Source organism: Lycium barbarum, chromosome 1 (genome assembly GCF_019175385.1).
Source record: "Lycium barbarum isolate Lr01 chromosome 1, ASM1917538v2, whole genome shotgun sequence".
NCBI classification, from domain to species: Eukaryota; Viridiplantae; Streptophyta; class Magnoliopsida; order Solanales; family Solanaceae; genus Lycium; species Lycium barbarum.
In genome coordinates, this window is record NC_083337.1 from 15,147,071 (window position 1) to 15,165,565 (window position 18,495).

Genomic DNA, 18,495 nt, shown 5'->3' on the forward strand with positions numbered 1-18,495 from the left:
GGTCTACATTAGCCTTTAAACTTACTCTTTATGGCTATTAATCTTTGCTATTCATTAGTCATTAAACCTTGCTCTTAATTGTCATTATTCTTCCTCTTTATTGTCCGTAATTTTTTTAGAGTTGCTGAACATTGTGCCATTGTCATTTTGATAGATTCTTTCAATTTTTTTGCTGAACATTGCGCCATTGTCATTTTGATAGATTCTTTCAATTTTTTGAACGTTGCTGAACATTGTACCATTGTCATTTTGATAGATTCTTTCAACTATAAATCAAATACAAGTCCTTCTACTTGGTGATATTTATTAATATAATTCTTTCTCTCATATTTTAGTAGTGTGCTGGGTTTTCTACCTTTGTTAAAATCTTTGTTACATTCTGGCTTCTAGTTTGTACTAGAAGAGCTTGTTGAATCCTGGAGGATACACCCATACCGGGTGAAATATCCTTAAGGACAGTGTCTTAATTGACATGCCCCAAGCTATGAAATTGTTCAAGAATTTCATCCAAGTGTTAGTGATCAAGTATTTTCCGTAAGATTTCCAACAATCTTAAGGATATTTTCACACTATATTCTTAGAAAATTGAAAGAGAATAACTTAGTACAATCTGTCTACGTTCCAGGTATGCTTTTGATGCGCCTAAGATTATTTAAATTTAGATTTTGTGTTGTTATATAATTGGCTGAAGTAACTAAAACGCCCCCGAACTTGGCACAAATTGCAACTTTCGTCCCCAAACTATTACTGCACTTCAAGACACCCCTAGACTTGGCAAAATGGGTTTTAATTAATCCCCGAGCTCATGACCCGGAGTGAGGGTAGTCACTCGCGGGTCCAGCTGGATTAAAACGCTTATGTGGCCATCCACGTGTAATATATTTATGCCACATAATAAATGGCAATTAGAACCGGGTAAATAACCCAAACCGACCCTACCCACATTTAATTAAACCCCCTCTCAGTCTCTAGAAGTCTCCATTTGAACCAACACCCTCAAAAACTCTCCGTCTCCCTTTGAGTTCTATGGAAATTTTAGGGTTCTAGTCTACAAATCTCACTAAACACTAGTTGTTAGGGTCACATTTTGTCGATTCTTGGGTGTATTAAGTGTGGGTGGGTGTGTTCAAGTTCATCGATTAGTGTTCATTGCAGCTGTTTTGGTGGGTTTCTTTTGGTCAATCATTTTATCTGCTCCGATTGATCGTTTCAGTTGTCTTCTTCAAAGGTTAGTGATTTCAACCTCTGTTATCCAATTAAGGTTTCTTAAAGTTTATTAGGGTTCCGATTAGGGTTTCTTCAAACATGTTTGTCTTCTGAAATTCTTGATAATGCTTCTAGTTATAAAGAACATGAGTTTATGGCTACTGAAATTCATCGTTAAAGACTTGATTTTGTGCATGCATGTCTTTTGGTATTTTTGTAATTATCTAAAAAATTAGGGGTTCTTTTCTTTTTATTTTATTTGTCCTATGATAGCACGTGCTTATGTATTCTTGTAAAAATTGAAATCTTTTAGGGCTTTTTTGATTGGTATGTTTAGGTCTTTCTGTAATAATTGAAAATTTTAGGGTGTTTTGATTATACTGAAGTTAGGTGAAGGATTATTCTATGTAAAGGCGATGTCTTTTTCTGTATGCAAGCCTTTTTTTTTATTTGTTATTTGTTGTTTTCTGTTACTTTTCATTTTCTGTGATTTATTGTTAATGTTTAGGCTAGCCTAATGTTTATGGTAATTAGTATAAGTTATACATGTAATTCATTGTTTGGCTGAGTATTTGAATTGTTAAAACCTCTGTAGGTTGAGGAATGACTACTAAGTACTTTCATTTTAGATGGAAAATTGGTGGTATATTGGTGAGTGAAGTGGGGCCTACTTTTGTTGGGGGTAGGACAGAACATTCTTTTAACATTGATTTTGATCATTTGTCTATTCCTGAGCTAGTAGATCTTGCTAAAGAATTTAGGGTGATTAATTTAGGGACCACTTATATTGCACCTAAGGGGGGTGCTTTGGTAAAATTAACATCAGACAGGGATTTATTAGACCTAGGAGTACTGTTGAATGATGGGGCTACAATTGAAATTTATGTGTGCAATGACTCTTCTTTTGAGGATGTGGGGCCTGTCAGCTAGCATGTGATTGGCGGGGCTGGTGATAATTTATCAAAGCCAAGTGGGGATAGGGAATCTGCCAGTTTATTTATTCCCTATCCACCACTAGTTAATACAACACCACCTACAAGTCTAGATCTAGAAAATCCTTCTTCTCCAAACTGTGTTGAAGGGGCTGAAGCAAATACCAGTGGTGCTTTTGCTAGTAGTGATTTTGCTGCTGAGAATCCCACTGGTGATGTAGACAATTCTGAGGAAGAAGATGCAGTAAATGGGTCTGATTTTGAACTGTCTGATGATTATGGGAGTGATGTTCATGAAGAACTTAGGGTGGTGAGAGAAGATTTAAGAGAATACAAAAAAAACAAAGCTACTAGGGCTGCTAAGGATAGACCAGATGGGTTTTTAGGTGAGGCTGGAGTGGATAAAGGTTATGAAGACATTGATAGTGAGAGAACAAATCTACGGGGTTATTTGGGAGGTGATGATGATGAGCCATATTATGACTCATCAGATGTAGATAGTTTTGCTTCTGAATCTGAGGGTGAAGATGTTAGTGATGATGAACAAGTTGAAGGAGGGACTGAATTGAGGGCAAGGAGGAAGACAAATAGGGTTGTGTATGATCCAGATTGTGAGAAAGTCATTTGGCAGGTTGGTCAAGTATTTCAAAATGTCAAAGAATTCAGAGAAGCTTTGACCAAATATGCTCTGAAGAAAGGTGTCTAGCTGGACAAGAAGAAGAATGACACAAGAAGGGTGAGGGTGAAGTGCAAAGAAGGTTGTCCTTGGATAATATATGCTAGCAAGGAAAGTAGGAGTACAAACTTCACAGTCAAGACCTACAATCCTAGACACAAATGCCATAGGACCAACATCAACTTCCTTTGCAATTTTAAATTTCTGTCCAAGCATTATAAGGATAGAATCACTTCCCAACCTACAATTAAAGGGTGGGAAATACAAGACGTGGTTAGGAAAGATTTTGGTATATATGTTGGGAAATCTGTCCATTTGAAAACAAGGAAGATTGTTTTGAGAGAAGTCATGGGAGATCATATTGCTGAGTTTGGTAGACTCTTTGACTACAGGGATGTGCTGCTACAAACTAATCCTGGCAGCACATGTGTTGTGAATGTAATAGACAAGGAAGATGGTAAGAAAGAATTCAAAAATTTCTATATTTGTTTCGCTGCAATGAAATTGGGGTTCATGGGAGGTTGTAGGAGGTGTATAGGCCTAGATGGTTGTTTTCTGAAGGGTATTTGCAAGGGCCAGTTACTTGTAGCAGTTGCTAAAGATGGAAACAATCAAATGTTTCCAATAGCATGGGCTGTTACTGGAACTGAGACAAAGGATACATGGGGATGGTTTATGAGAATCCTCCAGGATGACTTGCAACTTGGAGATAGGAGTGAGGTCACTATAATTAGTGACATGAAAAATGTACCTTTTTTTCATTATTTGTTTTCTATTTAGGCATTATGTTCTATTTTCTGATTCTGCTATGTTTTTACAGGGTCTGGTTAGTGTTGTTGAAGAAGTACTTCTTGCTTGTGAGCATAGAATGTGTGCTAGACACATTCTGTCTAACTGGGCCCAAAATTGGAGAAGTATTGAGAGGAGGAAAAAAATTCTAGAAGTGTGTTAGGTCAACATTTGAGGCAGAACTGAAAAACAGGCTGAATGAGTTAGATCAGTTGGGTAGGGGTATTGTTGAAGACCTTATTTCATACAACAAAGAAAGGTGGTGCAAAGTGAGAATTTTCAAAATGTGATAGTGTGGACAACAATATGTCAAAATCTTTTAATGCTTGGATACTGTCAGCTAGCCAAAAGACAATTGTGTCAATGTTAGAAGAAATTAGAATCAAGGTGATGAATAGGATAGCTAAGATGAGGGCATTTTCTGAAACTTGGGTTGATGGGATATCACCAATGGCATTGAAAGTGTTCAAGGCTAATGTTGAGAGGTCAATGAACTGTACACTTCACTGGAATGGAGACTATGACGTTGAAATCAAAGAGGGGTTAGGTACTCATATTGTTCAACTGGCAAGGGAATATTGCAGCTGCAGGTCATGGCAACTAAAAGGTATCCCTTGTGCACATGCCATAGCAGCTATGCACTATAGGAGAATTGATCCAAGTAATAATATTGTACATTGGTACAGACAAGAGACCTATTTAAGGGCTTATTCTCACTTCATACAGCCTGTTCCAAGTAATAATATTGTACATTGGTACAGACAAGAGACCTATTTAAGGGCTTATTCTCACTTCATACAGCCTGTTCCAAGTATGATTATGTGTCCAGACAGTACAAACCCAAAGATAGAGCCTCCGGAAGTCAAAACAATGCCTGGCAGGCCAAGAAGGTGCAGAAGAAAAGAGATAGGAGAAGTGAGAAGGGCTGGAAAGTTGACAAAAGGAGGGATAGCCATGACATGCTCTGGTTGCAAGTCTAGTACACATAACATAAGAAGTTGTCCTTCAAGGCCTCCAACTGCATCAACAACAACTTCTGCCCCTTCTAGGAGGAAATACTCAGTACTACCAACTGCATCAGCAACTTCCAAGAGCAAATACTCAAGGCCACCAACTGCCGATGCAACTTCCAAGAGGAAATACTCAAGGCCACCAAAAGTAGCAGGATCAACAAGAGCAGCAAATGCAGGAGCAACTGCTCTACCAACTGCTCTACCAACTGCTCCAGCAACTTCCAAGAGGAAATACACAAAGCCACCAGTCCCTCCAAGGCCTAAAGCAACTACAAAGGTAACTGTAATATACATTACTTTGCTTACCATTAATTAGTCAAATATTAACTTATTATCTGTTAGGTTAATGCTTCCCAGCAGTCATCAACTGGAAGTACAAGAAAAAGTAGTGTTCATGACACTCAAGATGCATCTACAAGCATGGGAGGGGGCAGGACTAAGTACAAGAGGCCAAGGGTTGTTGGACAGGGTGTATTTGTGTCTGAGTCTGGATACAAATGTGTTAATGTAAGTGTTTCTCAATCATCTAAGTCATTGTTATTATTTTTAGCCACTTTATGACACTAACCAATTTAAATTGCAGCAAGGAATGCCTAGCAGCAGGTTGGTGTCCACACCTAAGGCAATGAATTCAGCCTTGGTCACAGGTGATATTGGATACAAATCCAGCAAAGGATTGAAGTGGAAAGGAACAAAAGCAGTTACACAAAGACAACTCCAAGTGCAAAGTGCTAATCATAGAATCCAAACAAGATCAAAGGCTCTTGGAGTTCAAACAAGATCAAGAAAAGGAAAATATCCAATGAAGTAGTCTGATATTTCAATGTTTAAGCTAGCTATTTTTTGGTGAAACTTGGATATGTAAGCAAACAGTGTAGCTTGGTAGTTTTTGTTGACAGATAGTGCTACTGTCCAGTTATTTTGCATATGATAATGACCTTGATTTCTGACCAGATTTTGATGTGAAATGGTACTGGTTACTGGTTTATATTGTCCATATTTTGCATTGAATGTTAGTTGGTGTTTTGTTCAGGTTTGCATTGAAATGGTCAATGCTTATTGTCCAGATTTGCATTGAATGGTAGTTGTTATTTTCTGTCCAGATTTTCCATTGAATGTTAGTGTTTTGTCCAGGGTTGCATTGAAATGGTCAATGTTTATTGTCCAGATTTTTCATCCCAGATTTTGATAGTGTCCATATGGTATAAATGTTGTTGGTTAGCATGTTGAATAGGCTAACCATTACTAACCAAATGGTATAACGTATTGCTTCACAAAGTCATCATAATCATATTCAATATGCTAACCAAAATTAGATTACATTGTTAATCATCTAAATAGAACTTCACTTCAACCTAATTAGTACTACAACCATTGTTAATCATCTAAGTACAACTTCACTTCAACCTAATTAGTACTACTACCAGAACCAAGATAAAACATCAAATTACATAGGACACTAATACATAGACAAATCTTCAATGTTTTTGACCACTTCAACTCTTGCTCATATTTGTTTTTCTTCTTCAACAAACCCCAAATAACAACATTAGCTTGCTCCGGAAGTGGTGGTTCATACCAATCGAAAAATTTGCAAGAACTTCGACCTTTCACCTATAAAAAGTGAACGAAAATTAGTGACAAACCCGGTAAAATTAGATGTAAATCAGTGACTAAATTAAACAAACCCAACAAAATCATACTAAAATTGAGATACTAAAAACATAAATTACATACCTTGTAATTTTGACAACCCCAAAATCTCCTTCCCGGATTGTCATCGGACCATGAAATCCTCACCACCGCCGGAAATCCACATCTACAAACTCTAGTCATGAGTACAATTGAGAGAGAAACTTACAATTAAGAGAGAAAATTTAACAATTAGAAAAGAAGGAGAACAAAAAGCTTGAAATTCAAGTTGTGGTGTATTTTAATGGGGGAGGGGTTAAATAAGAAGAAGGGGTTGATGTTTAGCCGTTGGAAGTGAAAGAAATGTAAAGGGAAATGTGAAAATTGGATTTGTTACCGTTTTTATGTTGATGTGACACCTCTCACGCACCTTTTGGCGTGTGACTACACTCACTATGCCATGTGGCAGCTCGGGGATTAATTAAAATCCATTTTTCCAAGTCTAGGGGTGTTTTGAAGTGCAGCAATAGTTTGGGGACGAAAGTTGTAATTCGTGCCAAGTTCGGGGGCGTTTTAGTTACTTAAGCCTATATAATTTAGCATACGGGCATAAACTTTTATTTATTCAAGAAATTTAAAATTTTATTTTTTCAAGAAATTTACTTTGGTGTTTGAATATGGGAGATACCAAAAGAGTTTAACAAAAAGCGTAGGTTGGGACAAAGTTTTTTGAGCTTTACAATATTGAAATTGTCAGTGAAAAGCTGTTATTAGATAATATTAATATCTTAAAAATATGAGAATTATCTTTGAAAAATTATAATGTTTGTATAATGCATTGAAATAGAGATTTAATATCACTTTTGAATTGCCTTATTGGTCTTCATTTAGTAAAACACATTGATGGTTTCAAACGTATCTTTGACAAATGGAATTTAATTCTTGAAATGCCTTGAACAGTCATTAGTGGTTTAAAGATGAAACTATTATTTGCTTGATTAGCATTTTAATGTAGCTGCATCTGATGATTTGAATGAAAATAGCCATTAGGGCTTCTGTTATATTTTTCTTTTAAGACATATTGTTTTGTGTGAGTTAAATTAAGCCGTCATATCCCAGAGAAGATTCGGAGATATGATAATCCCGCTAAAATAAAATAAATTTGACCAAGCAGATAATATAATTGTTATAGTCATTTCTCAAGTGAATCTCGTGTCTAACGTGAGGCATGGGTGTTAGACTACTTTGGTGTAATTAAAGATCTTTGTGGTTTTCACCCAAGTTGTGAAGAAGAAGAAGAAGAAGAAGAAGAAGAAGAAGAAGAATGGTTGGTGATTCAAGATCTATTTAAGTTCTTAGGATGAAAAGGAAAAAAAATGGCATTAACTGAGGTGGTACTTGTTCCTGATTATATTTGAACCAATTTGGTTGTTATGTGATTATTAGGAAATAAATTGGATAAATATTTTATTTGAGTTTGATGCATTAACTGAGGTGGTACTTGTTCCTGATTATATTTGAACCAATTTGGTTGCTATGTGATTATTAGGAACAAATTGGATAAATATTTTATTTGAGTTTGATAAAGTGTTGACAAAATTAACGTTTTCCTGAGTAATAGGTATTTTTACCATAGTTTATTTGCGCTTACTATTTTTTAAATAAATGACGAATATGTTAGTATTGATACTTACTTTTCTCATATTGTTTCTTAAAGTATTTGTTGATGATTACATAGTGTGAGTAAATTTTACATAATTATTTGGGTGAGTTTATATTATTAGCTTGTTATATTTTTAAATAGATGTCTTATGAGAAATTAGTAATGCTTCTTATGAGTTATGAAAATACTATTCCCTTATCTTAAAAGTTTTGAAAATGTGGGGGTTACAGTGTCATGAGTTATGAAAATATTATTCCCTGTCTTAATTTTTTGAAAATGTATGGGTCATGGTGTCTTACTAGAGTTATGTCGAGAGAATTTTTCAAAAAGAGATAATATTTATTTGGTCTTGTTGTTCAAAATGTTTTTGAAAATAAAAGTTTTGGAAAGAAGCTGTCGATGAGGAGATCAATTCTAATTTTGAAAAATAATTATCTAACAGGTACCGTGAATCATGGTATTAAATGGATTTTTGGTTGTATTAGAGAGATATAGTGATGATACCTAAATTTTGGGTTCAGATGAGACAAAATCCACTAGAAAATATGTGTTCACCTTTGTGGGGTTGTAATAATATGAAAATCAGCCAAGTAGATCATAATGAATATGAGTTTATGCTTTGGAGTTGGCTAGTAATGAGGCTAAGATACATCTTAGTGAGTATTGAAGTTGAGATAAAACCAATATGTATATATATATTGTGATTGCCAAGTAGCGTTAGCTGTAGTGAATAAATAATTTTTCGATGATAATAAAACATATCTATTTGAGACGCATTGTGATAAACAGCTACTGTGAGATGTGATAATTTCTATATTTATGTGAAGTCTGAGGTAAATTTGGCCGATTCACAAGACTAAAAGAAACATCGAAGCGAATAAGACTTTTGTCAATTGAGAAGATTAACAATGATGGTAACCTAACTTATGTGACTGGAGATCACATGAATTAGGCTCATGTGGATAATAACAAGTCATTAGTTGATCATAGTGCACTATTAAAACATGTCTCTTCTATGGTGTGTGAATATAGTGCAAAACTGCAAGGAAAAGTGTGATTGAGGTACTCTTAATCCAATTCATATCCGTAATGGGTGGTGTATTGCTTTGCAGAATACACTTGATGATTGGACCTATATGAGTGTGTAATGGTGCCGCTCCTATGAAATTGTGACGGATTTCTAGAGCACTCATGAATATCAGGACACGTGCATGGCCTCTTAGCACAAAACCGCGATAACGACCAAGATTGTGCGAGTATAATGTGATAGAATAAGACTCTAGACTTATAAAAGAATTATTGGTTCATATAATTTCTAAACTTCATCAATTATTCTGTAAGTTTAATCTTATTTTGTCTAAGTCTGGTTCATAGCCTACGAGATATCAGATTCGGCGCATTGTACTCATGTATGACAACCCAACAAAAACTTCTTATTTCATTCTATACCTTATTATTTTTTTTGAGATAACGGGGGATTGTTGAAAAACAATTTTATATCTCAAAACGAATTGTTATTTATAAAGTTGGCTTTTGGTCAATTTGTGTCAAGTCATAAATGTTGCTATACAACATTTAGTTTGGTCTACATTAGCCTTTAAATCTTTCTCTGTATGGCTATTAATTTTTGCTATTCATTAGTCATTAAACCTTGCTCTTAATTGCCATTATTCCTCTTTATTGTCCATAATTTTTTGAACGTTGCTGAACATTGTGCCATTGTCATTTTGATAGATTCTTTCAATTTTTTGAACGTTGCTGAATATTGTGCCATTGTCATTTTGATAGATTCTTTCAACTATAAATCAAATACAAGTCCTTCTACTAGGTGATATATCTTAATATAATTCTTTCTCTCATATTTTAGTAGTGTGATGGGTTTTCTATCTTTGTTGAATTTTTTATTAGATTCTGGCTCCTAGTTTTGTACTAGAAGAGCTTGTTGAATCCTGGAGGGATACACCCATATCGGGTGAAATATCTTTAAGGACAGTGTTTTAATTGGCATGCCTCAAGCTATGAGATTGTTCAAAAATTTCATACAAGTGTTAGTGATGATCAAATATTTTCCGTAAGATTTCCAATAGCCGCCACATGTATGAATATTGTTTGCTTAGTGGATTCAATTCAAGAATCACGACAATATCAAAGATATGGATTTTACCAAGATTAAGAATATAATATTAAGTGATACAGTATTACGTACCAATAATATCAGAGATATGATACTGTGAATCTATATAATAGAATGAATATTTAAGAAGAATACCAAAGTTTTAGGCAGTACGCGCGGGTTACAATATTTGTTAATGCATTGATTCAATTAGTTCGCACAAAATGTTTTTCACCAAAACTGTCGAGAAACGTCTCATAAAATTTGGGCATCTGATTCTATTTAAAATAAGATGAATGATTTACATTGCCAAAAGCCAACTTATGAGATGTGTGGCGTGGTGGCTGGTTAATCATTGAATCATAGTGGTAAGGATTCTCTCTCTGCATGTGCCAAAATGATACCTCATATATATATATATATATATATATATATATATATATATATATATATATATATATATATATATATATAGCCTCTCTCATCTTTAACTATATATTTGTATCAGATATTTACATCAAATCAATAGAACGGTTAAAAAATTTAATAAAGTAAATATATATATAGTAATTAAGCATATTTATATATATTACACATGTCATGTATGTTGGGAATAAAATAGCCCCGCAAAAATAATATTCACGGTATTAGTGACAAACGCGGAACACTAAGTTATGGTTAAGTCAGCAAGAATAAAATGAAGCAATAATGACACCGGAATTTTACATGGAAACCCTTCTGAATAAGGGAAAAACCACGGCCAAGAGGAGCAACTGATATCACTATAGCAAGGAATTTTACACTATGTAGTAACGAGTACAAATATACTCCTAAGACCACTACACCCTCAAAAGAAATAACACTCTTTTGATTTTCTCACCTCACTACAATATCACTCACACTCTATTTTTCTTCACAGACTATTTTCTTACAGTCTATGGAATACCTTGCTCTCTATAATTTTTTCTCTCTCTTGACCTGGAACAATTCGTTCTCTACCTGATCACGAATCCAATGATATCTGACGTCGATGTGCTTTGTTCTCGCATGGTACATGGAGTTCTTGCTCAAGTCTATTGCACTCTGACTGTCACAATAGACAACATACTCCATTTGCTGCAATCCAAGTTCTTGAAGGAATCTCTTGAGCCATATCATCTCTTTGCCAGCTTCAGTAGCCGCAATATACTCCGCTTCAGTTGTAGACAGTGCGACACACTTCTGCAACTTCGACTGCCATGATATAGCTCCCTCTGAAAAAGTAAACAGATATCCAATAGTGGATTTTCTGTTATCAAGGTCACCTGCCATATCAGAATCTGTATAGCCCTTCAAAATTGGATTTGATCCTCCAAAACACAAGCATTCATCTGAGCTTCCTTTTAGATACCTGAGTATCCACTTCACAGCTTCTCAATGCTCTTTCCCTGGATTTCGAGAAATCTACTAACAATACCGACTGCATGAGCAATATCTGGTCGAGTGCATACCATTGCATACATCAAATTTCCGACGGCAGAGGAATAAGGAATCTTGGCCATTCTCTCTTTTTCCTCCGTTGTTGTAGGACACATTTCTTTGCTCAGTTTCAGATGACCAGGAAGAAGTGTGCTAACCCACTTAGCACTCTTCCTATTGAAGTGCTCCAGTACACGTTCTATGTACTTTTTCTGCGACAAATAAAGCTTCTTTTCATCTCTCGAACGAGTAATTCTCATGCCCAAAATCTGCTTAGCGTGACCCAAGTCTTTCATTGCAAAAGACTTACTCAACTGTTTCTTCAACTCATCAATCTTGGAAGCATTCCTGCCTATAATCAACATATCATCAACATATAGTAGAAGGATGATAAAGTCATCATCAAAGAATCTTTGTACAAACACACAGTGATCTGCAGAAGTCTTCTTGTAGCCTTGCTCCCCCATAACAGATTCAAACTTCTTGTACCACTGTCTGGGAGCTTGCTTCAATCCATATAGACTCTTCTTAAGTTTGCATACAAGATTTTCTTTACCTTTTGCCTTGAAGCCCTCAGGTTGTTCCATATAAATCTTCTCTTCTAAGTCACCGTGAAGAAAAGCAGTCTTCACATCCATCTGCTCAATCTCCAAATCAAGACTAGCAATCAAACCAAGAACTGTCCGAATGGAGGACATTTTCACGACAGGAGAAAATATTTCGTCAAAGTCAATACCTTTCCTTTGACCAAATCCCTTAACAACCAATCTAGCTTTGTATCTGGGCTTCAAGCTGTGTTCTTCGGCTTTAACTTTGAACACCCACTTGTTCTTCAAAGCTCTCATGCCCTTAGGCAATTTCACCAACTCATAAGTATGGTTCTCATGCAGAGATTTCATCTCATCTTGCATGGCTTCAAGCCTTCAATCCATTGATCCTTGTGCTCATCTTCCATGACCTCCTCATAACATTCAGGTTCTCCCCCATCAGTGAGTAATACATACTCATTATAGGTGAATAACGGGAAGAAGGAACATGCTGTCTAGTAGACCTTCTGAGTGGAATATCTGACTCATCCACGACTTCATAAGTAGGAGCATCTACCTCATCAATAGCAGCATCATTATCATCATCAACATGCTGATCTGGAACATGATTCTGGGCATCACCATCGTCATCGAGCCCACCAACGTCATCAACATTTGTATGAGGGACTTGATCAAGATTAACTAAACCTTCAGAACTTGAAGATTTTATCCTCTCCGCTTTGTTAATATCTTCAATGGTTTGATCCTCCACGAAGATAACATCACGACTTCTCACGACCTTCTTCTCAATTGGATCATATAGCCTGTAACCAAACTCATTAAGGCCATAACCAATGAAGATGCACTGCCTTGTCTTGGCAGTTAATTTTGACCTCTCATCTTTAGGCACATGTACAAAAGCTTTGCAACCAAACACTTTCAAGTGGTCATAGGAAACATCCTTGCCATACCAAACTCTGTTTGGAACATCACTTTGCAAAGCAACCGCAGGGGATATATTAATAACATGTGTGGCGGTCAACAATGCCTCACCCCAAAAGGAATTCGGCAACTTTGCTTCAGAAAGCAAACATCTAACTCTTTCCATCAAGGTCCTGTTCATCCTCTCTGCTAAACCATTAAGCTGAGGAGTCTTAGGAGGAGTCTTCTAGTGTCTGATACCCTGTTGCTTGCAGTATTCGTCAAGCGGTCCACAATATTCACCACAGTTATCGGTATGAATACACTTCAGCTTCTTTTCAGTTTCTCTTTCAACTGAGGCCTGAAACTGCTTAAAGACACCCAACACTTGGTCTTTAGTCTTTAAGATGTAGACCGAAAGTTTCCTTGAGCAATCATCAATAAAGGTAGCGAAGTAAAGTGCACCACCCAAAGTCCTTGTCTTCATTGGACCACATAAATCTGAATGCACCAACTCAAGAAACTTTGTCTTTCTTGAAGGAGGATAAGACTTGAAAGAAACTCTATTTTGTTTTCCAGCCAAGCAGTGCTCACACTTTTCTAATTTAGCACTTTCAAAATTTGACAATAATTTCTTTTTGGCTAGAACATTTAGTCTTTTCTCACTAATGTGGCTAAGCCTCTTATGCCATAATGTTGAAGAGCTATTGCTCTCAATTGCATTCACCATATCAACACAGGTAGAGGCCGTAGTCCAGTATAGACCACGACGTTTTTCTCCACGAGCCACAATCATGGAACCTTTAGTAAGTTTCCACTTTCCAGCACCATTGGTACTGACATATCCCTCATCATCCAAAACACAAACAGAGATCAAGTGCAAACGAATATTGGGTGCATGCTTTACATTGTTTAAAACTAGTTTAGTTCCAATACTAGTTTCCAGACAAATCGTTCCAACACCAGCCACCCAAGATATAGTCTCATTACCCATACTCAAAGTTCCAAAGTCACCCGAAGTATATGATGAGAAAAATTCCTTCCTTGATGTCACATGAGATGCGGCACCACTGTCCACAATCCAGCTTGACTCATCACAGGCAATATTTATTAGATCCGCATCAAGGATAGTAACAAGATCTTCTGTAGTGACGATGGCCACATGATTGCCATCTTCTTTATTTTCCTCTTTATCTCTATTCTCCTTTTTCAAAATCCGGCAGAACTTCTTTGTGTGCCCTTTCTTCCTGCAATGATAGCACTCAATATCTTTAAGTATGCTTCTGGATTTGCTTCTATGATGTTCTCCATTTTGAGAACCATGATTCTTGCCTCTCCCCCTAGTGTCAGTCACCAAGACATCTGATGAGGAGGAACCTTGAGATTTTCTTCTCATCTCTTCATTTAAAAGACAAGAGCAAGATCCACAGAGATCACACCATCCGAAGCAGAATTTGATAATGAAGTTTTAATAATTTCCCAAGAATCTGGTAGGGAACCAAGTAGAAACAACCCTTGAATTTCTTCATCAAAATTAATGCCCATAGCAGATAACTGACTCATGATCCCCTGAAAAATATTCAGATGATCTGTCACTGCGGAACCATCGTGGTATTTTAAACCCAACATTTGCTTTATCAAAAACATCTTGTTGTTACCAGTTTTCTGAGCATACAAACTTTCAAGATGCTCCCATAGGGTCCGAGCATGTGTCTCCCCAGAAATATGGTTCAACACATTATCGTCAACCTATTGTCTAATAAAGCCGCAAACCTACCGATGCAACAAATTCCACTCTTCATCTGATTTATTATCAGGCTTTTTAGTGGCAAAGACAGGTTGATGAAAATTCTTGACATAGAGCAAATCTTCCATTTTGCCCTTCCAAATGGCATAATTTACGCCACTCAAAGTAACCATTCTACTAGTGTTGTCTTCCATCGTTTATCACAAATACAAATACTATTTATTCGGAGACCAAAGTAATTCTTTTTTGATGTGGAAGTTCAGACTGTGCTGCAACCACAGAGTATACTCAGACAGAACCTTGGCTCTGATACCACTTGTTGGGAATAAAATAGCCCCGCAAAAATAATAATCACGGTATTAGTGACAAACGCGAAACACTAAGTTATGGTTAAGTCAGCAAGAATAAAATGAAGCAATAATGACACCGGAATTTTACGTGGAAACCCTTCTGAATAAGGGAAAAACCACGGCCAAGAGGAGCAACTGATATCACTATCGCAAGAATTTTACACTGTGTAGTAACGAGTACAAATATACTCCTAAGACTACTACACCCTCAAAAGAAAGAACACTCTTTTGATTTTCTCACCTCACTACAATATCACTCACACTTTCTTCACAGACTATTTTTTTACAGTCTAAGGAATACCTTGCTCTCTATAATTTTTTTTTTCTCTCTCTCTCTCTCTCTCTCTTTTTTTTTTTTTTTGGTGTGTTTAAAGATGATGGAGAGCTTGCTAATTATAGGGATGAAATGTGTCATTTTTCATCCTTGCATTTAATTTGGCCGGTGCCAAATTCAACTTTTGCAACTATTGTTGACAAAAGTTACAATTTGGCTTGTGCCAAATTCTTTCTTTGCAATCATGGGGATGGAACCCACAATGTCTTCATTGGCTAAATATAAATACTGAGCATGGGTAAATTTTTATCGTTAAGATCATTGTGATTTGTTTTGAAGCTCACGTGCCGACATATATATCCAACTACAGTTTCAGAATTTCATATAAAAAGTCACTTTATTTTTTGTAATCTTATCGCTAATGGAGATAAAGATATGGAAACAACCATATAGGCAAGAATTGTTCGTATAAGGAATACGTTAAATATAGATTATATATATATGAAGCCTCTCTCATCTTTAACTATATATTTGTATCAGATATTTACATCAAATCAATAGAATGATTAAAAAATTTAATAAAGTAAATATATATATATATATATATATATAGTGATTAAGCATGTTTATATATATTATTTACACATGTCATGTATTCATTGGTTAAAATTAAATACTCAGCATGGGTAAATTTTTATCGTTAAGATCATTGTGATTTGTTTTGAAGCTCACGTGCCGACATACATATCCAACTACAGTTTCAGAATTTCATATAAAAAGTCACTTTATTTTTTGTAATCTTATCGCTAATGGGGATAAAGATATGGAAACAACCATATAGGCAAGAATTGTTCGTATAAGGAATACGTTAAATATAGATTATAATACATATCGGATGAGGATGAGATACTTTTATTCTTTATTCTCGAGTGTTGACTTCCTTCTTCTGCAGGAAAACTCGTGATCTACTTTAATTCGGGTTTGTGATAGATGTCAAATGGATCTTGTAGCCACTGTTTTTTTTTTTTTTCCTCTCCTAGGAGCTCTCTTTTTTATTCCTTTGGTGACTTGAACTTACAATCTTTGAGCCGGAGATGAAGGGGGCTTACTATCTGCGCAACCCCTCTTGTCATAGCCGCTGATATCAAGTCAAGTTAGAGGTGTTATTAAATCTGTCTTGCAAAAAATACTTTGAAACAGTAACAGAAAATAAGAAACTGGACAGATTCTGCAAACTGCAGAAAACGAAATTAGCAGAAACTGGAAAAATAATATGAACAATATGGTAAATTATATGGAGAATCAAATCGAGCCCACTGATTTCACAGTGTGTCCTTAAGGAAATTATTCCCCTCAATATACCCGAGGTGTTGGAATCTTTCCTCACAGGATAAAACGATTTACTCACCAAAATAGCGGTACAGCAAATTCTGATGACGACGAACCACTCAAAGGTAGTATATCACACGAGAGTTTGTAAGAAGTGCAGAGAAAGAAGAAGAAGAATATCAAAAATTTTCGTAAGTAAAATTCTAAGGATCAACGAAAATATATAGCCATTGAAGCACTGTTTGGGAAAAGGTTTGCAACCTTTCAGAAAAATTCCGTTTAAAAACAGAGGGAAATTTTAAATTAATTCGGGAAAGAAACGGGTCAGTATCTGGAAATTTTAATTAATTAATTAATTAATTAATTAATTAAAATTAAAGGAAATTTGGTCCAAAAAGATTATCAATCAAATCCAAAGCCGAGCCGAGCGACGACAGCGCGAGGGGAGACCCTATTCTTGACCCTTTAGCAATAAGAAGGAGTGTTTCTACTTTTAAGTAGGAGAATTTTTTCTTTCCACCACCTATGAGGGACAAATGCTTATTTCATAAAGCAAAAGGGAACAACTCATTTTCCCTCCACTTCTTTTCCCACCATTTCTCATTCAAACTATCAATTAAACCCAACAAGAGGTGGATCTTATATTTTAATGTAACGAATTCGATCTCTAAAGTCTTTAATATTGGATTGATTAAACTTTTAATATGACGAGTTTAAATCTAATACTATTTGTTAAAAGTTTAGTAAATTTTTTATTATGTATAAAAGAATACAGGATTATTCAATGAACCCATCACTCAGGGGCCGAGCCACATAAGGCCGAGGGGTCATCCGAACCCTTTTGGCGAAAAAAATATTATTTATACATGAATAAAATTATTTATTATGTATATATAGCAGATATTAAATCCCCTTTAAATTCTTCAAAAGTTTACATTTTTATGTTTTTAATCCTTTAGTGAAAATTCTGATTGCGTCACTAAAGAGCCAACATCCACCATTGTATCAAGTGCCAAATATCTTAAGGTCCCACTAATTTCGTTTTACACCCGTTAATTATTCTTGAAATCCTGCCTATAAATAGGCCTCTCTATCAAATTCTAAAATCACTCAGCCAGCTCATTATAGTACTTATCTTTAAGCTAGCACTGCTTGTTCTCTCTCCCTCAAGGGCTTCTCTTCTACTTGTTGACAAGATTAGTCCTGAAGGAATGATGGACAGGAGCTCTTGCAGGGAGAGACAATAAGAAGTGCCTTGCTCACACCAAATATATATATATACAGTATTTTTTGATACATATTTGGACAGAACTTGGAATTTAACAAACTATTTTTTTCCTTCTTCTTCTTCATGCCTATCAAACACAAAACTGAACAGATGGCAAAAGAATATATGCCACTAATTATTGGAATTGACTAGTGAGCCAAGGTAAGATATTATCAACATCCATTAAGGGCTAATTTGGTTCGAACAATCTATAATATATTAAAGTTAGGAGAGGTGATGTAGTTAAAAGTGGAGGAGGGGCGCGGGGTGATGAATTGTAATTTTTCGTTCAGTTAGTAGTCGATTATTAAACAAGATAAGTGCAGAAACTGAATTGCAGAAAGTAATTGACACCAGATCTTTTATACTGGTTCGGACTCAATGTGAATCCTAAATCAATCCCCTTTGATTGTATTCTCTGCAGCTCTTAAATGTGAGTTTTGGTATAAGGTTGGTTTAAATGGAGCTCCTACATCTATACTCAAGCACTCTTAATCTTTTGATACAATGCCTCACCAACTATACTATATCTCTTCTTTCTTTTTTGTTAACACTATAAATCACTCAAAAATACAATCTTTATGAAAAGTAAAACAGA

At 35.6% G+C, this 18,495-nt stretch overlaps 1 protein-coding gene across 1 annotated transcript; it reads right to left on the reverse strand.

Annotated features, from left to right (window-relative positions):
- Window positions 1-5,886: 5,886 nt before the first annotated feature.
- LOC132630686 (uncharacterized) lies at window positions 5,887-6,567 on the reverse strand. Its single transcript, XM_060346274.1, has 2 exons — window positions 6,354-6,567; window positions 5,887-6,230 (listed from the first exon to the last, which is right to left on the reverse strand). The coding sequence occupies exons 1-2, from the start codon at window positions 6,450-6,452 to the stop codon at window positions 6,024-6,026; spliced, it is 306 nt and encodes a 101-aa protein (XP_060202257.1). The 5' UTR covers window positions 6,453-6,567; the 3' UTR covers window positions 5,887-6,023.
- Window positions 6,568-18,495: the final 11,928 nt, after the last annotated feature.